The 26810-nt window shown below is 44.7% G+C and overlaps 1 protein-coding gene across 6 annotated transcripts in view; it reads right to left on the bottom strand.

The window, feature by feature from the left end:
• The window catches only part of ECA3 (endoplasmic reticulum-type calcium-transporting ATPase 3), a 93717-nt gene that overhangs the window by 35849 nt on the left and 31058 nt on the right, over positions 1 to 26810 (bottom strand). For all 6 annotated transcript variants that reach the window (XR_013583661.1, XR_013583662.1, XR_013583663.1 and 3 more), the window contains exons 19-26: positions 12982 to 13178; positions 11257 to 11368; positions 8704 to 8802; positions 8487 to 8632; positions 6363 to 6420; positions 461 to 553; positions 278 to 328; positions 39 to 170 (exon numbers count right to left, since the gene is read on the bottom strand). Coding sequence is in view for 2 of the 6 variants with exons in the window: in XM_078585796.1 (XP_078441922.1) it covers positions 39 to 170; positions 278 to 328; positions 461 to 553; positions 6363 to 6420; positions 8487 to 8632; positions 8704 to 8802; positions 11257 to 11368; positions 12982 to 13178 (888 nt within the window). In the remaining 4 variants the exon portion in view is untranslated. The remainder of the gene's footprint in view (positions 1 to 38; positions 171 to 277; positions 329 to 460; positions 554 to 6362; positions 6421 to 8486; positions 8633 to 8703; positions 8803 to 11256; positions 11369 to 12981; positions 13179 to 26810) is intronic.

Below are 26810 nucleotides of genomic sequence, written 5' to 3'. Positions count from 1 at the left end.
TGACTGATTGGAGAAATATAGGCGTTTAGCTAACTTACAGGTATAAGTGTTTCAGGCATTCCAAGTATTGCTGCAACAAAAATGCAAACTACTTCTCCAATATTTGAAGATATCATATATCTGATAAATTGCTTAGTATTGTTGTATATTGCCCTTCCTTCTGCAACAGCCTACAATGAAAAGGAAGCATGTAAGAAAGAAATGATTGGAAAAAAAATGTCACATCGACATGCCTACAAGAAGCAAAGCAGATGGCTTTCATCGAATAACTACTCACCGACACAATAGTAGCGAAATTGTCATCAGCCAAGACCATATCCGAAGCACTCTGAAAAATTACCAAGAATTTAGTTATTGAAAAGGAAATGGGAACACTAGGTCCCTAAATTGTACCCAAGTTCATACCATCAATGGAATAAGGTAAAATAATTATTGATAGAAAATCGCCCTGAGCCCATACCTTTGCCACTGCAGTCCCTGAACCCATGGCTATTCCAATGTCAGCTTTCTTGAGTGCAGGGGCATCATTGACTCCATCACCTGTCATTGCAACCTGAGGAGTAGAAGGAAAAAAGGCCAAATATATAAGTGTCAATATTTGGGATCGTGATCAATCTGGAACTGAAGAAGCTTGATATGAAGCTCTTAAGACATGGACAGAGGCAAAGACTTATAGGCGTAAAAAGAATAAGACAAGACCTTGTATTTTATTTTGGCGATAACATATGGCCACCTAATGGATAGTTTTCTACGTAATGATGTAGCACATGAGATACATGTGCTACATCATAACACCTTCCCTCAAGCTCCAGAGTGGATATTATCCATGACCAGCCTGGACACAAGATAATCATGCTGAATTTTTGTCAATCCCTCGGCGAAGATCGCCAGTTGGTGCTTGGTAGGCACATTGGTAATTTGGGGAATTTGTGGCTCCAATTGTTGCTTGATGAAGTGGCAACAAAGGCCCAAATGTTTGGTCCGTTCATGTTGAACTGGATCATCAGTAAATATATTTCTGTTGAGATAAAGTAATCCAGCTAGGAGAATTAGCCACTTCAATGCCTAAGAAATAAGCAAGTAGGGCTCAGCTCTAAATCTCAAAGTTGACCTTTAGCTGTTGGCTCAAAATAGTAATACCATGAAAATCATCATCCATAGCAGTTCTCCGGTGAGTGATAGCTCCATCTACAGACTTGGGTATTAAAACTTGTCGGAGATTCATTAGAAAAGCTCTATGAGTTGGGGTGACATTCTGATACTTGAGATTATAACTCAAGGGAAACAATTAGAATGACAAAGCTGAGTACTACCCATAATAGACACATTCACATCGAGGACAATGACTGGATCTTCTGGCGTAGACGCAGAGCTTTGAAGTCTTCGAGGTTCAGTAGGTATTCGCCTAAACTTATGGCCGCGGGTAATGATGCTGATAGAGTGGTACCCACTGAAATGGTGTATTTGCTTAACTTTGTGTTGTGGCTCCTGATCAACAGTGCTAGGCTCATCAATAAAAGAACCAGTATCGCAGTCACAACCAAAGAGTCTAAGTTCTTGGGTAGATGGAACCCAAGCGTTAAGATGCGAAGCAGTGAAACTCTTAGGATGTCCTGCCTTGAAGAGTAGGAGTACGCAATCTTTTTGGAACAGAGCTTTAAAAAGGACCCTTTTTCTTCAGAATGTGTCCCAATTTGTGCTGAACTACTATGTTTTGCTGAGGAAAATGATACAATCCCCTTCGCGATTGAATAGTAAGGGTCAAGTTAACGATTGACGCTGGCCCATTCAATCAACCCACCCCCAATGTATGATTGGATAGTAAGGGTGGGAGTCATTCGGAAACAGGCATGAAAAAAACAAACTTGGGAGTTTCCATGCACTCTCCTTTTCTCTGTTTCTTCACCCGACCATGACCTCTCTCTCCCCTTTTTTTCGTGTCCATGGTTTTCCCTGCTAAGACAGTGGCTCCTTATCTCCCCCGGAGACAATGATCCTTCCATCCCTGCACCTTAATCTCTCTCACTTCTTTCCCTCTTCTCTGCCTTGTTGCTTGCAGACATTGGACTATTTATCATAATCCGAATTCCATTATTTTTGAACTCATGATCACAACATGCTGATAGAGACCCTGCTGGGACCCTATCAGATTATAGGGACATAAACTTTCATGTATGATACCTTGGTTCATAGCGAGAGTCTCCGTTTCAGAGTTCATAAATTTGCGTACATTATCCATGCCAAATATCTTCACTTTCACTTCAAATTGTTCGGAAATCATAATCAGTAAACCACAGATGATAGAAGTAACTTCAGATTTTTTTCATAGGATGGATCCAACAAAAACCACTAATGTCATCTATAAGAACTAAGGACTAGTGAAATCCAAGTAGATCAGGAAATGTTATCGGTCACCAAACATCTCAATGTACTAGATAAAATATGTGTGCTGATCTATTTAAGGAGAGAGGATAAGTAATATGCTTATTTTTAGCCAATTGACACACATGAATGATATGAGTTTACCACGTAGATATCAGAGAACCAAATGTCGCAGGCCAACGCAAGGAGGGACAGTCAACCGAATAAGAGCCTATCAATGAAAGACAGAAGGCAGATAAGAAAGGAGGTCCTCTTGAAGTTAGTTGCAGCAGCAACAGGCTGGAGAGCAGGAGGTTCCCAATCCAGAGGGAGGGTTATCAATCCAATAGCCCTAGTTCGAGTTTCCTTTCCATCTTCTTGTTCTTCTGAGTCTCATTACCGTAATTTATCAACTCCATCGCACATTAAATATTGAATCATTGGAAGCATTGTTGGTTCTCGGCAACTCCACAGTGGAATAATTAAGGAGAGAGGATAAGTATTATGCTTATATTGAGCCAATTGACAAATGTCACACACAAAAACATTCATCTTTAATGTTCTTTATAACAGAAAAGGACAGATGCCCCAATCACCGATGAAGTGGCCAAAGTTGTTCATCTCCAGCGGTTGCTGCAGAGGAAGACTGGTGAGACTCTTTCCTACTGTGGGATTGAAGTAGGTAATGGAGTCTTTTTAGATCCTAGCTGGCACATGCTTCTAGCTCTCCACATTATCGCAAAGGAAGGCATCAACTCCATCAAAAATAACCCTTTTCATAGCTTGAGCAAGGCAATCTTCAACTATATAAAGATAGTTGAGCAAGATATTGATCGGATAGCCAATTTATGCATAACTTCGTAAAATGGAGAATAGGAGTAACTATGCCCATAGGTGTTATCTCAATGCTCCCAGTGCCAATCACAGTTAGTTGGGTGCTCTCGGCGGACTGAAATTGATGATTACTAATTTCATAGGTCTCAGAACAAGCTCTACATTGAGTCATATGGTCTCAGTACAAGCTCTACAAGGAGTCATATGGTCTCAGCCCCCAGAGTCGAAGATCGATAGTGTAGACCTATGAGACAGTAGGGGTTACGTGATTCGGCAATTGAGGTGGAGCCAATAATATTGGTAGACAAATTCAGAAGATTGGCTGAAATTAAGTTCTTTCCTTGAGGAACATTTTTCATATATGTAGGAACTTGAGATTCATTCGTGTTCATACTAAAACAGTGCCTTACGCTTACTTGGATTGGGGCCCATGCAGGGTAACCATGTGGCTTCCTCCATTTTTCCTTTGTGAGGTGTGAACTATCACAGTGGCTGCATCGGAGATTAGTCTTGTCCTCCCCACAAGGGGCTTTGGGTTGTGCTCTAACTTGAGCGCTACCACTAGGTTGAGGCAGTTTGCATGAGTGCTGCTTATTGGCTTGGGTCCGATAATTGAAGTTTTGACTGCCCTTGATATGCTCTCATGAGTTTCCACTGTTGGGATCTGTCTGAGTTGTCTTCCTTCCTGATTTGTCTGAGTTGTCTACCAACGAAAAGACAGAAGAAAGAGGAGTCAATGTAAGCCCGAGAAATCCCAATAAATTACTAGAACGGGGAAATGCATGAGAGACAACCTTTTAGAAAGACTCAAAGACTGATGGTTACTGCACCATCAAGGCTGCGGATGCAGGACGAGCCTAAAGCTCCAGGAGGGGCACTCTATCAAGAACCCCCTATCGTTGTCCCTCCCCTTCAAAACTCTTTTCCAATTTCGTCTGGTGAAGTGTACTGAACTACTCAGAGATCCAATTCTTCATCTGCATTGAACCATTCCTGGTCCTTGTCGGGCAATTTCTCAAGGATATTCTCGATACAACTTGACAGTATCTCTTCTTTACAGATTTGGATCACCATGACTTCAAATTCAATTTATTTTCCTAGCTGAAGAATTGAACTTGAGTGGGTTTGAATACTGGTATAAGTCCTTTTAGATATGTTCTTTAATGGAGAAAGACGTCACCCGACAAATTTGACAGAAACCCTAAGGGAAGCAAGAATGGTAGTGAACAATAACAACACACTCCTCTCGTTTAGGATCGTGGTTAAAATACCAGGTCGTGGGTACAGGTATTGGACCAATAACTAGGCCCATTAGTCTTAAAGCAGAAATAACTAAAATAGGAAAGAGGGAGTAGGAAATAACACAAATAGAAGAAGGTAAAGAAAGAAAGAGCAAAGAATAGGAATATCCTGGCTGACAAGATGGCAGTAGATGTCACAAAGAGTATATCCACAATCAACTGAGTTGTTAATAGGTGGATGATAAAAGTCAGTCCCTTTCCATATTGCCTGAAGTTCATTGTCATATGCTAGTGAGGTCTAGTGAGGTCCAATGTTCGCATAAGTCACATAGATCTGTCAATTAGATCCACAGTTTGCGATACAGCTTCTAAATGGTATCTCATACATATTTGGCTGTGTGAAAGCCCTTATAATGTTGGCTCAGATCTGAAATCATAGTCTAATAAACAAGTAAATAGGATGTCTTTTTCACAATACCATTTCTGATATGACATGAGATTATGAAGGTGGAGGGTCAGTAAGAAATAGAGTTGTCCTCATGTCCTAAATATTGCTTACACATACTTCATCCACTGATACACATCATGCCCAGTAAATAGGGTGCGAGAGGCAGTAACAGGGAGATGTGTATAACACTTTTCCCCCCAAATATAGTTGTCTAGCACTAAAACAGGAATTCATCTCTATTAATGCCTGTTGTTAAGCCGTGTATGAGTAATAAAGACAATCTTACAATAAAAATACAAGTAATGCAAGGTATAATGATCACACCTGAATCAATAGCTGGCAGCTTCTGGCAGAAGATAAAAAGAGAGAAATGTTGACAGACAGAGTCTTCTGTCAGAGAAAGTCGCCCCAGTTAGTTATGATACAAGACAGCTGCTGACACATATCTCAGCTGTTGTCGATCAGTTACAGACACAGTCCCACTCAGTTGGGAGCGTGCAGTAGGATGGTCGTTGCAATCCGGCAACTCGTCTCTATCTCCCCGTCGTTAGCAAATTGAATGGTAGCAATTCTTGGAGGCCAAAGATGTCGTGACAAGAGTGTGAGAGCCTCACTAGAAGCTCTACAAACAGCCTTCCATCTGTTACTCAATTGTCAGAAAACAGGTTACCATTCAGGACGCTCAGATACCATGTCAATATTTGGAATTGCGATCAATCTGAAATGAAAGAAGTTTGACAAGAAGCTTGATATGCTCCAATGTCGGGTGTATCAAAGGAAACATCAGGAGACAGGTATAAGTAACCAAGCAGAAATTAAAGAAGGCAGGCAGTAAGTTGTGGGTATGTTCATCCCCTCTCATCTCTCCTCTCCCCTCTCATTTCCTCACCCCCTTTCAGTGACCTAATTGGCCCTTCCCTCGCATTCTCAGGTGATCAGCCCAACAGGACTCCACTTAGGGCGAGCTGCTCTTCGTCACTCGGAAGACTTCCAACCCTTTTTACCCTCCTCATCCTCTATCTCCTCCTCTTGTTCTCTCCCCTATTACTTGGAACCCGTCAGTCTTCTTTTGGAACGAGGGAGTTTGCTCTCCATTTGTTGTTGCAAAACCTTCTCCTCTTTGATATCTGTTCAGTTGGTAACGAGGAACGCATTAAAGCTCTTAAGGCACAGGCAGAGGTGGAGACTGATAGATGGAAAAAGAATAACAGAAGACCTTGTATTTCATTTGGGCAACAATACATACATACACATCAAGGTAATGGTCGCCTACCAGCTTTTTTTCTACGTAATGATGTAGTACATAAGATAAACATGCTATTCATAACAATAAGTTATACCAATAAAAGGGGAAATGTTTATGAAAGGATTTTACAACCTTATAGTGAGTAACACTAAAAACATTGACATTTGTAACAAACTGTGTACTCTGGTTTCGATATATGGATTAAAATAAAGAGTTTGAGAAAGAAGCTTACAACTTCATTCTGGTTTTGGAGTGCTTCAACCAACATCCTCTTGTGCGATGGTTCAACCCTATTCCATAAACAATATTTTATAAATTTATAACGCTTTTGAAAGGAAGCTAAGTAACATTCTGTAGAGGATAAGAAAAAATATCCCTCTGTTCTGGTATAGTTTTAACATGCGCACAAAGCTTCCAATATTCATAAAAAAGAACTCTCCATACAAAAGAATAGATATGAATATAATATCCAAAAAGTGATTCAGGTCAAGCTTGACCCTTCTGTTAGGAAATATGTAGTGTGGCCTATTAGGCCAACTAGACCCGTAGCCCACTAAGGGTTCCCTCTCTTAATCCCACATGGATAAATCTCTAATACTCTCTCTCTCAGCCCTATATAAGGGCATGTATCCCTTCCTTTCTAAGTAACTAAGAGCTATCCATCTTCGTCTTCCAACACCTTCTTTTTCACGTGAACATGATTATTCATACATCTCAAATTTAATATCTCCTATTGCAATAACTGAACTATCCAATATGAACTTTTACTCACTGTGTTCGCCAAAAACTATGGGTATTCACATACACTCATTTTCACATGACAAGGTATGTAAGAAACGGGGGGAAATTATCCCCCATATCTGTCAGAAACCTGATATAAATAAACATCAATAAAATAACTCTGTGCATAGCTCTTCTGTCTCAATTCACATGGAAAGTATATGTCAGCTGATATGCATGAACAATGGTAAGTTATTGCTTCCGTTGTACAATTAATTCATCTTGAGATCGATATTTGAATTAAAAGAGCAAAATTTTATCACTGCGGATAAAACTAGATTCATTACTTTTAATGGTTTGTATAATGATGAATAAAAGAGAAACAGCTAATCAGTTAGGCTATAATTGTATAACTTGACAAGGAGAAGTGTAAGAGAAAGAGATCGTGGAAGTGAGCGGGAGTAGGAAGGAGCCAAGGGTCTGGCAATGAGGATAAAACCAAAATTCACTTGCAGCCTAGGTTCCCTTCCATAAAAAAGGATAGGAAGTCCCAAGCAAAGTACAGACAAGTCACTACCCTATAAAAAGCCATCAATGAAAGATTAATTAAAATCTACCCACAAGTTGAGACAAATATTTCACGTATTTTACCTGATTTTTCCCACAACACATTCAGTCAGGGAGAGGCATCTTCACCTGACCATGATTCATGATCTTTTGAAAATTTTGGTTGAAAAATTTTAATTACTGAGAAAAGACTAAATCAGATATTGTATCATTGGGATATATGGGACCAAGTTCCTTTCTACCTTTTTCTGCCTCCCTCTCTGGCTTTTTACAAAAAGTCTACATAATCATATTTAACCTTTTGAGATAAATATCATGTTATATGATATCAGGCAAGGTTTCATTGATCAAAATTAGTGTCATCTTTGCATATGTGGATAATATGATGTGAACTGAGCATAATTTATGAGAATCAAGGAAAAATACAAAGTCTACATAATTCACCGCAGTAGTTTATTTCCCAACCAACCTTATCAGATAAGTGACCAATACTAGGGTCGATCTTTGTGAAGAAGGTGAATTTTTTTATCAAATGTTGATAATGATAGTTGTCTATGAAACAGATGACTAAAGAAATAGGGGAAATAAAACTCTAAAGATCTTTCATGTCTAGCAGTGGATGCCATGAAGAAAGTGAGGAAATATGGGTCTTACACAGAACCGCTCATTGAATGATCATCGCATATGTACATGGCAATATGCACCGAAGAAAATTTACATAAATCCTCATTGTCCCTATTGAAGACTTTTTGTTTGATATAGGTATCTATAATCAATTTCTCTTCAGGGAATCTCCCTTGTAAAGTGAATTTGTGTTCAACCAAATTCTTCTACTGACCCTTGCCACCTCCCAGAGCAACCGGAGGGACCCAATCTCCCTGCTTCATTTCCTCTATCCCTCTAGCTTCCTTCCCTACATTTCTTCTCTCCCTGTTTTCTCCCTATGAACAGATATATCTGTAGCCTCACTTTGAAGATTCCCCGCCACCTATTTTCTTCTTGTATCCAACTCCCCACATATCATGGTAGATGAGAAATATTCCTCCACAGAAAATAACTGGCATATTACCTCGTAAGAAGGATGATACGCTGCAGGGCTGAAGCACGCTCCAAGGCCGGAAGTTCCTCAAACTCCGATGCAGTGTAGGAATACCCACTGAGATCATCCAAATGCCCAAACGCTCCAATCTGACGACAGATAGATTCTGCCGTAGACTGCAAAAATAGGTAACATCAAAATTAATATTAGACATTGTTTTCTAACAGAAAATATGCTTTAATCATACTTTGTTGTCTCCTGTGACCACTATAACCCGGATACCAGCAGATATGCATGAAAGAATTGCATTTTTTACTTCATCTCTTGGAGGATCGCGCATCCCAACCTTCACAGAGATTGATGAACAGAGATAATGAGCTTTAACAGTGAGTAGAAACTTATTTCACAGCCTATAACTATAAACGACTCGCATTAAAGATATAAAATATAAAAATATAATGATGATTAAAGGTAAATTAATAAGAAGATCAAGTTGGTGAACTAAAAAAATTTGAAACATACTATTCTCATCGTAGGGCAAAAGAAAAAGGCATCCTTTTTTTTTTGAAGAGGATAGAAGATGTTTCAGATGTATACGAAGAGGGCATTATGCCAGGGAATGCAGGGAGCAGGTGATTTGTCCGAGATGTTTGGGGAGCAGGACATCGCTAGTATTTGTGCCCTCAAGGGGAAAGCAGGTTAAAGGAAAACAGGAATCGGGAGCAGGAGACATCAAGATAGGGACCTTCACAAGGTTCCACGGGGAGCCAGGTTGCATCCTCCTGAGGGGATGCTTGAAAGGGAAGTGATCAGAGAAACCCCAAAGCTCAAGGATGGCCAAGAAGAGTTGGATGTAGGCACATTCTTCATATGAAGAGCTGCCATGGTGGCACACATAGCGTTTTGTGGCTGGACACAGAATCAAAGGGGAAGTAGAGATGCAGTGGGGATGGAATATCCTATGGCCAGTCATACTAAAAGCCAGAGGAATTCCCTCGGGTTATCGAACAAGGCAGAAGATGGAGGCTATGGTCAAAACCATTTGGCCAACTCCGCTGTATTATCTCGACAAGACTGGTATCCGGGACCCCAATGAGGTGAGCATGGAGGTGGAGGCCACTTGGGGATTCCAGCAGCCAGGACTGGCTTGGCTTTAAGGCCCAGCTGGTCATTTTGTAGTCAACCTGAAGGGATCCCCTCCCCCCAGTCACTGACGAAGAATTCAGGGAAGTCTTGATGAACGCTAGCCTTGATGAAGACAGAAATCATGCTGAGGGAAGAGGACAGGATTATACGCACCACATCACGTCGCCCAGTTGTACAACGGCTCAAGAAAGACTTACGCCAGAAGGCATCCGTGACCGAAGTGTCCTGTGGTCGATCATCCACTACCAAAAGAGAAAATGGAAAAAAACGGATAGGCTTCGAAAATGGAAAACAACGGATAGGCTTCGAAAATGGGAGCCTAACAGTGAACTCCAGCCAGCTAGAGACGGTGTCTAAAGAGGGCAGCAATAACAGTCAAAAATCACAAGAGAAGACAGGGGCAGCAACCACCGGATCCATCATCAACGCCGTTGGAAATAAATGAACATCAAACCCAACCACGAGAGGAAGCAAATGGGAGCAAATTAGTTGGCAAGGACGACAAAAGAAATGATGGAGGCAATACACTCTAAATAATACGGGCACCACGGGGTCAAGGAGCCTTGCGCGACATGTAATATTCTATAAAAGCATGGTCTACAAAAGGGGAAAGCTGCTCCTAGAGGATAACCCAGGACGAAAGGGGGTCAAGGATGGGAGCGCAGCAAATTAAGGATGCAGAAGCAGAGACAGCCAGGAGGGACCAAAAAAAAAGTATTGTAGAAGCCGAGCTGAATGGTACACCAAGGGAACTACAGGAGAGTCCAAAGGGGAAAACATCCTTGTTCGCCAAAGAGGATAGAGAAGAGTGCGACCTGGTCATGAATCAACGGGCATGTGTGGTGGTCCAGGTAACAGAAAAAGCAGTTACAGGGCAAGAGGCACATAGTTCATAAATGAAATGTGTCTCTTGGAATGTATGTGGACTCCAGGATGCAGGGAAGGCGTAGTGTGGTGAGCAATACTTACGAGAATGGGGAGCAATGTGATATGCTTACGAGAGACCATGATGGAATGTTGTAAGGTAAGGGAGTGGAAGATGATAGGACGAGGATTTCTCAATGGTTTCTTGGCAGCGAATGTTGTCGGCCAATCCGATGTCCTCCTTGTCTAATTTCATCTACCTCAGTTCAATGAAATTAGCATGCCGTCTGCCAATCCGATGGTTTCTTACAAATATATGTTAGACAGAAAATTCATTAACTGCCCATAGACAGAATACTATCCTAAGGCATACAACCCTGGACTGTTTTTGCCCAATTCAATGGGAAAAGCTCAGGTGGAAATGGATTTAGTAGATATCATAAAAAGTATGCTTACGAGGACAGGAATAGTTGTTTTATCAGTGATCAGATAAGTTGTATTCAAACATCAGACATACTTCCAAAACAACGCTGGCTAGGTTGACCCAAAAGATACCCTGGACATGTCTATTCAAGCAAAAAGCTAAAATTCATGCATTTAACAAAAACATGGGTGATTGTAAATAATATGAGGATAAACCCTTAGCTACAGTCACAGACACATATCTCGAACTTCTAGAACCTCACATTGAAAATATCCCTAAACTTTCCAAGCATGCAAGTATGTGGAGAAATCATTGAGCTATCAGTGATAAGTACAAGTCTAAAGTTCATCCAAGAAAAAGGCATACCAAACCGATAAATGTGAGGTCAGACTCATCTTCAGGGTAAAGAGATTGTTGCCCCATTGGCATCCGTTTTAGTGCGAAAGCCAAGCATCTTAGGGTTTCCTTCCCTGCCAAACTTTTTGGTGACTAGAATGTGAGGCACACATCACAGAATGAATTGGATATAAAATACCAAAGGAGGATTTTGCAATGCTAATATCAATATGATGTGGATGCATTAATAGCTTGCACCGTAGCAACATACATCTTAAAACTCATCATCAAAAAGACTATTATCAAAATGCAGATTTAAGACAATGATATTCAGAGAAGGATGATCAAAATCCCATGAAAATCATCCAAAGGCTAAGTAATACAACAAAGAAAATCTGAAAATCATTCTAGAAACCAAATCGTTAACGAATTTCAATAAATAGAGAGGCGGAGCTTCCTGTGACATCTAAAAAGTAACGTCAAGTTCATTAATTTCTGGAAATTCCCCTCAGGAAGAGTCTGATTCCGAAAAATTGATACGGTAAAATAGGTTATCAAAAAAAATTAAAGAAAATTGTGAAGATCAGAGTACTGTTTTTTTTTTTTTGAAAATAGGATCACAGAGAACTGTTCAAAGAAATTCTTGACATGACACCCCTTCACTCCCTTCAAAAATAATATAAAGAAAAACTCTCCATGACAAGAATAATGTTGTCCGTTGAGGCCACCCTTCCCTAAAAAACCACCTCATTACGGTGCAGCCTTATCCCATCCCAAGAGTTCTTTCCCAATATGTTATCAAAAATAATATCCACAATATAATTCAAGAAAAAAAAATAAAACAGAATTAATAGACTTACTTGTGTTCAACCTCAATATTAATAAAAATCTATCACAAAACAGGAATTTTATAAAAAGTTGCTGCGTTTTTGGATCAGAGAAATGAAGCAGAAAATGTTCAAGAGATGAGAAAATTGAGGATCTTGTAATCTGTATCCTTTTTCCATTGTTTATGAGATGACACCTATGTGCTCAATAAATCTCCTTCACTTTGATCCAAAAATCAACCAAAAGTAGGAAACAATGAGAAAAAGCCTCTAAAAGGTTTGTCGCAACGAATCATACTTTCAAAGACAAATAAAGCATTGCGTGCTAGTAAAACCCCAAAAACAAAGGATTATGTTAACTATGCTGAGAATGTGCTCCCTCTTTCATTGATTTCTACTCTTCGATACGAGGGGTTGACCACATACCACTTGATACAGCCCATGACAAATCATAGGCATGAGAAGAACACCCCATCGCATTTCAGCTTTACTTTGATATCATGCCCATTACCACAACAGGATTTGCATGCATCGATAATAGTGAGGGCGGAAGTGTGAATTTTGCCCTCCTAAATTGCTGCCGACCAGATCTCCAAAAATTAGGGCTTGCAAGAGAACATCCTACTTGATTAACATCAAAGACTAGTTTAAATATCAGTCTCATACAAGACAGGCCGTGGACCCACTCAGCTTAAGTTACTTGTTCTGGAGAGGAATAAAAAACACGAGTTTCTTTAGGGGGGGCACGGGCCCACCTAATATAAATTACTTATTTCCACGTTGGAATAGAAAATGTTAAGATGCGGCCCATTCACACAATAAAACAAAGTAAAACAAGATTCTGTGGGCCACCTATAAAATATGTTGCCCACGTCTACAAGAGCAAAAAGATAAAATGAATAGATGCCAGCATATTTTAAAAAGATACCTGAGCAATCGGGTCTCCAATTCAGAACGAATTTCAGAAGTTAACGGAACAGAAGAACCGTCTTCATTGCATAAAATGTGTGTGCATCTTGATAATATGCTCTCCGGGGCACCCTTTGAAAACATTATCTCTTGTTGTTTCCGGCTACAGAGCACACTCATCATTTTACGGTCACGGGAAAAATCTAGAGTTGAAACCTGTTCAACAGATAAATTCTTCAGAAGTCAAGCAAAGAGATAGGATTATGATTTTTCTTTAGCTCAATAAATTGTTGCATAAACGTTGAACAGAATAAACATTAGTTCATTATAATTGCATTTACTTCTGACAGAGATTGAAACATGATGTCAATCTTTGGTCTTTTTTTCTTTTTAATGTCAATCTTTGGTCTTCTGACATCTCGAAAGCTACTTAACTGGGGTAAAAACTTGTTTGGAATTGTACAACCTCTAAGAAAAAGAGCTATCATAGCACCTTGAAGTCAGGCTGATACATCATGAAAATGATACAATGGAGGAAGGGCTTTGTACTCAATGAAGATACAGATTTTTCCTTCATTCAGAATCAGGCACTGTGTAACCAAGAAAATGGGATCCATCTAGAATCAAAATCAGAAGTGATAAATACAGAGGGAAAATCCAAAGGCCAATCAACGGAAGATCCAGAGCACTCCATGGAGAGGTGAAGATGCTCTAAAACCAAAGCAAGATTTATTTTATCATTCTTCTGACTTTCCATCTCACCAACCCTTATCCATGTGTTTGCGATTAATAGTTACTTTGTGGCTAGTACAGGTTTCCTTTGGAGAGACCCAGCACTAATGATCAACACAGAAAGAATGCAGAGAGAGATATACAGAGAAAGGGGGGAGATATAGAGAACTAAAAAATAATACTCAGGGGAAGTAAAGGACGCATTCAGCCCTTGACGCATTTTCCCTCCTGCAGTTATATGGCCCTCACCTGCAATATAGTACCCCGAGTCTTACATTCATGAAGATAAGTGAGGGAGGGCCAGCCATTCTCGTGAAAGACAATCCAATTTTGTAACAATACCACATCCCTATGGATTCAAGAATTTGTGGGGTCACAGGAAGTAGGTGTAGAGCTGGCTGATCACTTTCGAGTGTTTTCCAGGCTAGGGTCCCAAACCGATGGAAATGGAGTGGTAGTGGGGTTGCCAGGGTGACACAGAAGCAGCAGGTCACTTTGGTGAGGCCCTTCACAGTGGAAGAAGTGAAGGTAGCCATCAAGGGACTAAATGGAGGAGAACCTCTGGGTCCCAACGGATTCCCACTGTTCTTCTTCAGTGAGTTCGAGGAGCTGGTTGAAGTAGAGATTGCGGAAATGTTGGAGGAGACTCAGTGGGAAAACTTCCTTCTACTAAAATGCCAAGGGACCACTGTTCTTCCCAGAGATCTCATCAGATGCTTTGAGTCAGCTTTCACCCAGGCCAGCAGCTGGTCGGTCGTACAGTAGTGGAGGGCAAAATTTTAGAGGCTTGGCAGAGAAATGGGAATAAAGGCTTCATGTGGAAAGTTTACTTTGCAAAGGTATACAACTCTCTGGACTGGGATCTTTTGTGGGCCTCAACAAGGAAAGGGAGACTCCCAACCAAGTGGGTGTGATGGGTTAGGAGATGTGTTATAGCACACTTTTTTTTTGCATAAATGAATGGAAGACCAGGGAGAGGGAGAATCCATCCACAAAGCGGGGTTAGGCAGGGATGTCCCTTGGTACTGTTACTATTCATCCTAGCAATGGAAGGCCTGGCCGCATTTACAATCAACGAAGTGCACATGGCTTGCTGCACGGCTTTTGGATGGTAAGCTACCTAATGGGTATGACATTATTCTAATATGCATACGACACCTTCTTCATCGAAGACTATGTGGAGGAAGATAGAAACATTTCCACGCTAATAGACTTATTTACAGATTTTTTGAGTTTACAGATCAATCATGTAAAATCAGCCTTTGTGGGTTTTTGGGATGCCCATTGGGACTTTATCCATACAGTATTTGGGATCGCCACAAACGAGGGGAAGGTTTCCGAGCACATCTCGGACACCAGTAATCGAGAAGGTGGAGAGGAGACCGAAGAGATCGCAGAGCAGCATGCTGTGGAAGGGGGGGGGGGTGGGGGGGGGGGGGGGAATCTTGTATTAAGTTTTCTTTTGAACAATAAAAGGGACAGTCACCCGATGAATCGGTGACCTTCCCACCAGGACTTAGCAGCCCCTTTTCGGAGAATCCAATCAAAATCAGCCCCTCCCCACTTCGCTCGCCACCCACAGAAACCACGCTGACTTGAGGCCCTCCACTTCATGTATAGATATATCTGTGGAGGTTGTTCTTCCCCAGAACAAAACCTCATTTCTGTGTAGCCAGATTGCCCATAACACCATTATTGCCCAACCGCCTTCATTTCCTCTCCCTCGCGCCTCTGGATTGAGCTACAAAATGCCACATCAGAGGTCACCTTCACCACTGATAGCTCCTGGGTGGCCCAGATCATGTGCGCAAACAAGAACTCAAAGAATGCAGTCTGCTTCCCCGCTTGACCATCACATACAGAGTGCTGATGTATTTCAGTGTAGCCTTTTGTGGAAGACTCCTGCCACTAACTTTTTCCGTGCCAACAGCCAACCAAAAATCCTCACCTTCAGCAGGATTTTTTGTCACCATAATCTGAATGCGCGCAGTAGCGCCATATCTTCCTCTCGACCCTCTCAGATCCTCGCATAGGCCTTCCAGACAGAACAATGGCCATTACTCTATACCCATTCATCCCTCTCTCCTTTTGGCCTCAATTATACTAGGGACTGTTGAATGTCCAAGAGTTCTATCATCCATTAGTCTGATAAGGCACCACGTAAGATCAAGTTCCATGCTCCATCCCAGCAGTCGTGGACTTGGGTGTTTTGATTTCCTGTCAGCGCATAGAGGCGGTGAAACGTCTTGCACAGGATGCCTCATGACGACCGTGCATCCAGCCAATACTGGAATGTCGATCCATTGCCTAGTCTGACGGGGAAGAATCTCTTACTATTGGAAAGATCCGTCTAAGCCTTTGCCAGAATGGTGACTCCCCTGGGATTGATTTTGCCTTTCTCCCAACTGAGACCCCCTACCATAACAATCTCGCAGTATCTTGATTACAAGATCATCCCGTAGGTTCATAATTATTTCCACCCATTTGGATAGTAATGCCGCATTTATATCTGGCATGTGCAAAATCCCCAACCTTCCCATTTAGTGGGTCGACACATGCTGTCCCGTGCCACCAATGTGAGTCCTTGCTTTGTTCCGAGCCGGTTCCTCTCCACAAGAACCATCTTGAATACTGAAAAGGAGAAAATCAGAATGGATGAAAATACTGACTGCAGCTACACTAATCAACCACCCCCCCCCCCTTGATAGTACCTGTCAAGAGAGGAAGGAAGAAGATAATGACATAACTCAATAGAGTACATGGCTGGGTATACATATACCCTAGGAGGGAGAGAATGATAAGAGGGCTAATGGGCTTATAGAATAGAGCCCATTAGCCCATAAGGCTGACTATCTCACTAACACCCCCCCGCAAGCGAAGTATGGATGTCATCCATGCCGAGCTTGGACACTGCACGTTGCAGGAGAGGTCGAGATAGTCCTTTGGTAAGGACATCAGCAGCTTGATCAGCGGATGGAACAAATTCCAAGTCAAAGATGCCCTCGTCCACGCGCTCCTTGAAGAAGTAGCGGTGGAGTTCCATATGCTTGATCCGTCCCTGTTGGCCAGGGTTCTTTGCCAAGGCGATTGCCGACTTGTTGTCGCAGTAGAAGTGGATTGGGCCGGAATACTCCACACGAAGGTCATGGAGAATTCCGTATATCCACTGGCCTTCAGAGGCCCCATCGGCAAGTGCCCGGTATTCGGCTTCAGCACTGGAGCGGGACACTTTGTCCTGCTTGCTGCTCTTCCAACTGACAAGACTGCCGAAGACAAAAGTGCAGTACCCCGTGGTGGAACGACAGTCCACAACTGAGCCGGCAAAGTCCGCATCAGTGTACACCTTCACGGTCCACTCCATACTCCGAGGAAAGAACAAGCCCTTCCCGGGGCAGCCCTTTAGATACGCAAGTACCCGGTTGCCCGCCTGACGATGGATCTCCCGCGGAGAGTGCATGAACTGACTGAGGAGACGGCGAAACTGATGTCGGGGCGGGTGTGGGTCAAGTACAGGAGTTTCCCCACCACCTGCTGGTACTGATATGCGTTCACCGGTGTTGAGTCCTCCCCCTTACCCAACTTGACGTTAGGGTCGATGGGAGTAGTAACCGGTGCACACTCAGTCATTCCGGTCAAGGCCAGTAGGTCAATGGCATACTTCTGCTGTGACACAAAGATCCCCCGGGGGGAGTAGGCCACCTCAAGGCCGAGGAAGTAGCGAAGAGGCCCGAGGGCCTTGATTTCGAACTCCTTGGCCAACGCAGAGCTGAGGCGGCCGGCCTCTGCAGAATCGGACCCCGTGATGAGGATGTCGTCAACGTACACGGCCAAGATGGAGACACCATGAACTGTGACGGAAGAATAGGAGGCATCCCCATTGCTTTGAGTGTAGCCTCGGTCTTCATGACCGAAGAGAACCGACCGAACCACATCCGCGGTGACTGTTTCAGTCCATAGAGAGACTTCCGCAGCCGGCAAGCGGTGCCCGGGGCCAAGGGTATACCGGGAGGTGGCTGCATGTACACCTCCGCCGTCAAGTCACCGTGGAAAAGCATTCTTCACATCGAACTGTCGACGCCAGTCGGAATGAGCCACAAGCGCCAAGAGGAGACGGACTGTTTCCATCTTCGCCACAGGAGAGAAGGTCTCGAAGTAGTCCACGCCATACGACTGAGTAAACCCCCGAGCCACAAGTCGAGACTTGAGGCGCTCGAGAGTACCATCAGCATGATGCTTTTTGGCATGAATCCACTTGCAATCCACCGCCCTCTTGCCAGGAGGAAGTGGGACGACTTCCCAAGTGTGGTTCTTGAGCAAGGACTGCATCTCCTCATCCATCGCCGCTTTCCAATGAGGAGAAGCAAGAGCATCGGATAGGCGACGAGGGAGGGGATGCGATTCGATGGGAGAAAGAAAGGACCGGTAGGAAGGGCTTAGCCGATCAAAAGAGAGATAGTGAGATAAGGGGTAGAGAGGTGTGCGAGTGCACTGACGAACCCCTTTCCGAAGGGCGATAGGCCATCCCAACTGAGCATCATCAGTAGACGAGGGTGACGCATCGTCCGACGGAGGAGCGGAAGCAAAGGAGGGAGAAGAAGTTAGCTCCCCGGGGGTAGGGGGAGGCTCCCCGGGGGAAGATGGTGCACTAGGAGAAGGATACGGTGCACCAAGAGTAGGAGGTAGCTCCCCGGGGTGAGAGATGGACTTCCTGGGGTTAGGAGGTGCACTAGGGGGAGGATACGGTGCACCGGGAGGTGAGACGGTAGGAGGCAAGGGAGAGAAGGTGGCTGGGGGCGGCGACGGTGGAGGAATGGGTCCCACAAACGGAAAGGGTTCCAAGGAAGGAGTCGAAGACGCCTCAACCAGCGGAAGGCGTGGCGAGGTAGAATCACCGAAGTAAGACTCATGCTCGGCAAAGGTGACGTTTGCCGAGATGAAAAATCTCCAAGACGGAGGGTAGTAGCAACGGTAACCTTTCTGGAGAGAAGCGTACCCGACGAAGACGTACCGGAGAGCTCGAGCATCGAGCTTCGTGCGAGAGGGAGCCGTATCGTGGACGTACGCCGTGCACCCGAAGATGCGAGGGAGGAGTCCAGTCCGCAGTGAGAGATGGGGGAACGCCGTGGAGAGACGATCCAGTGGGCTGACAAACCCGAGGGGCTGGGAGGGGAGACGGTTTACGAGATGGGTACTCGTTAAGACCGCCTCACCCCAATACGCCCACGGAACAGAATAGTTCAGCAGAAGGGTACGGGCGTTCGACGTGACATACCCGATCCGACGTTCTGCCATACCGTTCTGTTCCGGGGTGGCCACAAGAGGACTCGTGGAGAATCCATGGTCAGCAAAGCACGTGGCCAGCTCGGTGTTGACGAAGTCCCGGCGTTATCGAGCGGAAGCGCTGAATACCTCGCCAAACTGAGTACGAACCATGGTGCAGAAGTGACGGACCGTCGGAGCAACTTCAGATTTGGCGGTCAACAAGTAGACCCATGTGTAGCGGGTGGCCTCGCCAACAAAGATCTGAAAGTATCGGTGGCCCTTTAGGCTAGCCTGCGGGCGGGTCCCCAAACATCACTATGGATGCGAAATAATGGAGTGGAGGTGCGAGGTGGACGGAGAGAAAGATGAACGACGGTGCTTCGCCAGTTGACAGGCATCACACACGATAGTCTGAAGGTCCAATCCAGTACACATCGAAGGAAAGAGACGCTGTAAAACTGAAAATGGCGGGTGACCCAGCCGTTGGTGAGCCAACTGGAGACGTCCCATACGCTGCACATCCGCCGGTCGGAGTTGGCGGTGAAGCAGGAAGCACCGAGAGCGCCCCCCATCGTCCAACAACAGCAACCCGTTCTCCCGCCTAATCGGTGTAGTCCGACCCACCTTGTCAGATAGAAACATCCCGTCAGGCTGGAGGTGAAAAGAACAGGACAAACTGTCAACCAAACGCTGAGGAGACATAAGTATAGCTCGCAGGGCGGGGACATGAAGAACATTGCTGACCACTCCGAGGCCGTCTACAAACACTGCCCCAATTCCAGCAACACGCAACCGTCCACCACCGGCTGTAAGAACTGTACGGTCCCCACTATGCCTTTCGTAGGATACAAACCGGTCATTGAACGGGGTCATGTGTTTGGTTGCCCCCGAATCAAGAACCCAGCTCGTATCCGATACGAGAGGCGAGTAAGAAGCCGTACCACAATACCATTGGTCAGACTGAGGGAGAGAGAATGCACCAAATCCACCAAAATGTGTCGTCGACTGAGTCGGAGTCTGCATAGTAGCCACTTGGTCACGGAGACGGGCCAAGTAGGCTTGGAGCTGCTCAATAGTCGCCGGGCTGGTAGAAGGGGTAGAGGAGGAGGCAACCATAGCTTTCCCTTCAGTAGCCTCCTTCTTTTTCCGGTTGTCGTACTGACGCTTCTTGCACCACTTGCGGAGATGTCCAGGCTTGCTGCAGTAGGAGCAAATCAGCCCGGAGGGGGCCGCCTCCGCGGGGGGAGCAGGAGCGGGCGAGGGAGGCTGGGCGAGGAGGGCAGTCGAGTCACGAGCTGCCTCCAAGAAGAGAGTGCCAATGACATGAAAATGACTCTCCTCTTCCTGGAGTTCCTTCACCAAGTCATCAATGGAAGGAAGGCCTTCCTTGCGATGGAGGGCACGGCGCCGAGTGTCGTCATACTCCTTGTTTAGGCCATAAAGAAACCCCAAGAGGCGTAGGCGAAGAGTGTTCTGGAATGTCTTGCACGTCGGATCATCCGTCGGCAAGTAGTAGTCCACCTCGTCCCACAGCTTCTTGTGTTCCAGCGCATAGTCTGAGATGGACAGTGCGCCTTGGCGAAAGTTGCTGGCTTTAGCAACGAGCATAAAGAGGCGCCAGTTGTCCCCTTCGCGGCCGCAAAATTTGTTGGCCTGGTCCCAAAAACCATTCACGGTGGAGCAGCGAGGGAACCTTTCACGGAACGAGGGTGCCAGGGAGGTCGTGTAGAGCCATCCAAGGACGAAGTGATCCTCGGCTTCCCATGCCGCATAGTGTGGATGGGTCGATGGAAGCGGGGCTTGTGTGCAATGCTTGAACAGTTGGCGAGCCTTGAGAGTAGTCTCGACAAAGTGACGCCACTGTAACAAATTCGGGCCCTGGAGACACGTCGTGTCGGGAACCGCCAGCAGAGAATGAGTAACCTTGTGTGACAAGGGTTCTCGTTGAAAGTCTGCATCGGTGAAGCCATCATCTGGGACGGCCGGTTGACACGTCTGGCCCGTGGAGTAAAGTTCCTCCGACATCAGTGCAGTGGTCTCTACGGAGACGGCTGTTGTGACTGAGGTTGCGGCCCGTGCGGCGGCTGCGGCTGCGGCGGCGGCTGCGGTTGCTGGCAGTGGCTGCGGCTGCTGCTTCGGCGGTGGCTGCGGCTGCTGCTTCGGCGGCAGCTGCGGCTGTTGGCTGTGGCTGCTGCTTTGGCGGCGGCTGCGGCTGCGGCGGCTGCTTCGGCGGCTGATGCGGCTTCTGCTGCTGCTTCGGCGGCGGCTGAGGCAGCTGGCTGCGGCTGCGCGCGGCTTCGGCTGGCGCGCGGCTGCGGCTGCGGCTGTGCGCAGCTGTCGCTGGAGCGCGGCTGCGGCTGCGGCTGTGCGCCGCTGCGGCTGTGCGCAACTGCAGCTGGCGCGCGGTTGCGGCTGCGGCTGGGCGCGGCTGTGGCTGGCGCGCGGCTGTGCGTGGCTGCAGCTGGCGAGCGGCTGCGGCTGTGCGCGGCTGCGGCTGGCGCTCGGCTGCGTCTGCGGCTAGGGTTTTGGCTGCGGCTGGTTCTCTGGAAGCTCCGCGGACTGGCTACAGCTCGCGCTGTGGCTGATCCGTCGGTCACGCTCCGGGTTCGCTAGACAGCGAGAGGGTGATGTCAAACCCTAGATGGAAGAGCTCTGGAGCTCTGATACCATGTCAAGAGAGGAAGGAAGAAGATAATGACATAACTCAATAGAGTACATGGCTGGGTATACATATACCCTAGGAGGGAGAGAATGATAAGAGGGCTAATGGGCTTATAGAATAGGGCCCATTAGCCCATAAGCCCGTGCCACCAATGTGAGTCCTTGCTTTGTTCCGAGCCGGTTCCTCTCCACAAGAACCATCTTGAATACTGAAAAGGAGAAAATCAGAATGGATGAAAATACTGACTGCAGCTACACTAATCAACCACCCCCCCCCTTGATAGTACCTTTGTTTGCCAACCCTCCAACAGTCTTTTGACCTTCTTGATTAGCGGTTGCCAATCTGTCTTTGACATCCTCCCCTTCATCAACGGTAGGCCCAGATACCTCATTGGAAGCCTCCCAGTCTGTGTTTTTAATATCTCAACACATTGTAACACCTCTGGGGACAGTCCATTGCCCAGAAAGGCCATCTTGTATTGATGCGATCAGTATTTTCTCAAATTCTTGTACTTTACCTATCAATTTTAAGTTGCCTTCAGGGATTGGAAGGGGACTGGAAACCTCTATGAGGTGACTCCTTTGGAAAGGCTTTGTAGTGGGGAATGGCTGGGGATCAGCAATGGTCTGTTGGGAGGTGGTTTGCGACTGGTGGAGCGAGGGCTGGGGGTGCTTTGATAAGGTTCCACACGAAATAATGTGAATATTTTTTTTGAAACAGATAAAAGGCAGTCACCCAACGAGTTGGTAACCACCCGAGAAGTACATGGGCCCTAGAGCCCGTGTGATACATGCTTAACCACTCCTCTCTCTATTCCCTCTTCGCGCGAACCATGTGAAATAATGTGAATCACACATGATATTTGAAATTCATATGCCAAATTTTATCGATTGCTTCAAGAATTCATACAAATGAAAATAGTAGATGGACAGATTGGCAATGTAGGGTTAGAAGAAGGGATTTGTATGAAAAGAAATGGACAGAGTGGCCGAGTTGACTCCACTGCCGTCTGGTTTGGAAGATCTCTACTGCCGCCCTGCCAATATGGCTAATCTCTCTCCAAGAAAAATAATAAGTTGCTTCTTGAATCCACAAGTGTAGTTACTGACTCCACGAGTGACGTTCCTCCCTCTCTTCATTCTCTAATAAGTTCTTGGGAGTTTCTTATCAACACTCCCCTCCCTTGAGGACAGATTGTCCTCAACTCCCGAAGCGGGAAAGTGCTGCTCCAAAGCCGCCTCACCTTCCCAAGTGGCCTCAAGATTTGGTAGGTTCTTCCATTTTAATGAAAACTTGTTGATCAGACATGGGAAACGTCTTGAGAGAATTGCTTTGGGATAAACCTGCTATTCCCATGAAGCAGAAAGGTTTGTCAGCAGAGGAATATATCATTATTCTCGCCGAGACTCTTACAGATATTTGAAATGTGAAGGCCGGGTAAATAGAAATCGAAGATGGTAAATCTAATTCGTAAGTGTCGAGATAACATTATGGCCTTTCCTCACTTGATTTGTTGCCCAGACTGGACGACCATGTATCTTCTAACATGTCTCGTTAGTGTGACGTGAACGACCACAACGACTGCACTGTAGGTGTTCAATGTCATCCCCTCATGGTGGTTTTGGCTGAATCCGCCTTGATTACTGGCACCAGATTGCGCTTTTTTTCTTTGATATTGTATACTTTGATGTTGTGTCTTAAATCCGGTGTGGGGTGGTTGAACAGCACAAGCAGTACTCTCTGTAGACCCATTAATATCCCCTGTGCCAATACCTAGTTGACCTTCTTCTTTGCATACTTGAATCATGGTATCTTAAGAAATTCAGCTAATTTTCTTGGTTGAACAATTACGCACGAGTGAATTCAAACTCCAGTCTTAGATCGTTGAGATCATGATAGATCCGATCACGTCACGATCCACCAAGTTGTTAGTAGGAGGCCGATAGAAGTCGATCTCCTTCCACGATCCCTGAAGTTCATTAGCATAAGCTAAAGCAGTCTGATGTTCTTGCATAAGTCACATAGAATGATCGACTAAATCTGCAATACGGGATTCATCTTCACGCATTGAGTCGTGTTTCTGAACATGATCCCACTAGCCTCTACTGATGGGCTAGCCCACAAGGTGGAAGAACTTCTGGCAACTTGGTTCCCCTGAGTCGGGAAAAGAGAGGGGAGAGGATAAACCCCTCTGTAATAGAGCCTCACAGCTTAAGGCATGTAATCGTAGGGTGGCTACTGACCCTTTTCGGGTGACCGCCTTTTTCGTTATTCAAAAAATATATATATTGCTCATCCATCGGTAAGTCATCGATAGCTCGTCATCCGTCGATAGGTCGTCGGTAGATCGTCCATTGGTAGGTCACTGGTAGGTTGACAACTGCAGATACAGCTCCCAGAAAGTATTGCCCAGCTCTTCTCAAACCTTGCTCTGATACCTTGCCAAGAAATCAAGAAGATAGATATGCACATAAAGAGGTATCAGGACGGAGAAAGACTCTTAGCGCAATGGGAGAAAGAAAAGCAAAAAAGAGCATTTCTTTTTCTCAAAGTAGGTGAAAATATACAGGTGCTGTCATAACGGCTAGTTTCATATTTCAGATGATGTATCACGTGATGTGCTCGTGATACTCTATAATAATAAGCTACAGGGCTGATTCTGTGCGATTTTGTATCGGCAAAAAACAATTAGGAGCTAGCTTCTTAAGAGGTCTTTTTGCCAAGGATCTCATCCTGCATGGTCGAATCTTCAAGTAGACATAATCCCCTTCCTGAAATTCAATGTCAAGGCCATTTTGGTTTGCTCTTTTGCTCATATAGGCTTGAGATTTAGCTAATTGCATTTTAAGCTGCATGAGTATTTGATCTCAGATTTGCAGTGATTTGTCAAACAAGTCAATAGGAGAAGTTGGATATCCATAACAGATATCGGTGGTGAATCTCTTCCATACGCTGTTCAAAAAAGTGTCATATTGGCTGACGTGCTATGAGAGCTATTATAACTGAATTCTGCCCATGGTATACATCTTACCCACAGCTTGGGCATCCTGAAGTAAAACACCACAGATAGCACTCTAGCCTTCAATTTGTTACTTCCATTTGACCATCACTCTCTGGGTGATGAGAGTTTAGTTTGAAAGATGTCCCTTGAACCAGAGGAAGCTGGTGAATGTAGCTCCCCTGTCTGATACAATCGACCTGGAATAGCATGATCCCAGTCTTATTTCTGTGACAAAAATCTCTGTGATGACTTGTGTTGCACCATAATGAGGTGGGAAAGGGTCCTTGCGATGCTCTGGACGCTATGGCTGCACTGTAATGAGGGGGTATTTAAGGGAAAGACTGTCACTGGACTCTGTACTCCATGATGTGGAGAATTGTATATCCTACTGGTCTAGTAGGAAGTAAAGGAGGGAAAAGAGGCCAGGCTGGCCGGGTATGTAATTTTGGGTTGATCACCGATTTCGGATGATCTCCCCTCCTCTTTCAAAAAAAAACCTCCACAATGACATGTGTTGTGAAAGGGTATGTAATTTTGGGTTGAATTGTGCAAGTTTAGTCAATCTGTCCACCACTTCAATGATAGAGTTATATCCATATGATGAAGGAAGTCCCTCTATCAAATCCATGAAATAGCCTTCCCAAACATTATCTGGAATGGGAAGTGGTTGTAGTAATCCAGCACGACTTAGTGTTGACATATTGTGCTGTTGACAAATGGGTCAATGAGATGTGAATTTATTTACATCTTTTTCATACCTTGCAAATAAATTTGTATAGCAATGTGTTTATAAGTTTATAGAAACCCTCCATGCCCTCAAACTTGGGAGATGTGAAATTCATGTGGAATGACAGAAAAGAGTGGAGTCTTAAGGGATAACCATGTGGCCTTATATAGCATTAAATTCCAATGAAGACAGTGGTGAAGAAGTTTTTTGGTTGGCCGATCAGGATAGCTTTAAAAATAGTGAATGATCTGGGGTATATTAATAGTTGATGTTTCAAACCTGATGACTGAATTGATTAGTAACAATGAATTTTTTAAAAAATAAATATTCTTTCCACTTGAGAACGGAAAGAAATTGATGTTCAAACATAAGAATTGAATAATAGTTTAGCATAGGAATGCCCTGTCATATCACAGTCGTCGATAGAAACTGACAAATCATCAAGCAGGTGGTTCACAGATGCCACTATTTGTTCAGGACATAATGATCAGCAGAGGCAGCACAGAGCATTGTCAGAATCTGGTAGCGCAAGGTGGTGTAACAGTGGTTGTTGGCAGCATGGAAGCACGGGGCAAGGTGCTTCTGTAACATGGCCGCACAAGGCAGAGGACCTCCTAATGGTGACAGTATTATTAAATGGTTTCCCTCTTGATTTTTATTCTTATGTTTTTATGCAACTGGGCCACATGTGGTAAGAGGCCCACATTTATTTCCTTCAATTGAACTCCACTGAATGAGCCAGAGGTTCACATCTCTAAAGTGACACACCTGATCTTTCCAATTTCAATCACTTATTCTTCAGTTGAAGCATAAGTGACTTCGGATAATGGGCCAATAGCCCAATACTATGTAGACTGGTCTTTAAACTCATAGTTCAGGTGAAAGAAGTTTAGAGGTTCAGCTCCTCCCATTTTTCAATACCCTAGAGGTGGGAGTTGGTGACGCACTGACAGCTGAGCTCACCTGACAGTGGCAAGACCCCAAAATACAGATGACATTGACAGTGGCAGAGTAGATCGGTGCACCACCTTACAGTGGCCACCCCAGTATGGGTGTTGTCAGATCATGGCACTGTATTGCCACGTAACATTGGCCAAGTTAGACAGGGAACTGTCGGATAGTGTTGCTGTCAAAATATGCACTGCCTACCGGTGGCAGTGCTGGTTGACACATTCATGCGTCCTGGAAATCTTAGCCATATCTATGATACCATGTGTAGAAAAATGGTGTAGGGTGAAACTTGCAAACAAGATACATCCTCGCATTATTTAAAGATGTTAGTGTATGGACTGAACGCCATATAAATGTAGATATGAAACCAGATAGACCTAATGCTTAATACAGAGGAACCAAGTCTTACTGCTGAGAACTAGTCATTTTTCCTGCTTAAGGATTACATGAGTACTGGTTAACGAGAATAAACAGGACAGTACACAGAGCTACGAAGTTCATATAAAAAGACTA

Source organism: Wolffia australiana, chromosome 14 (assembly GCF_029677425.1).
Source record: "Wolffia australiana isolate 7733 chromosome 14, ASM2967742v1".
NCBI lineage: Eukaryota > Viridiplantae > Streptophyta > Magnoliopsida > Alismatales > Araceae > Wolffia > Wolffia australiana.
Note: the sequence above shows the minus strand (reverse complement) of the source record. Positions and strands in the feature narration are given on the sequence as shown.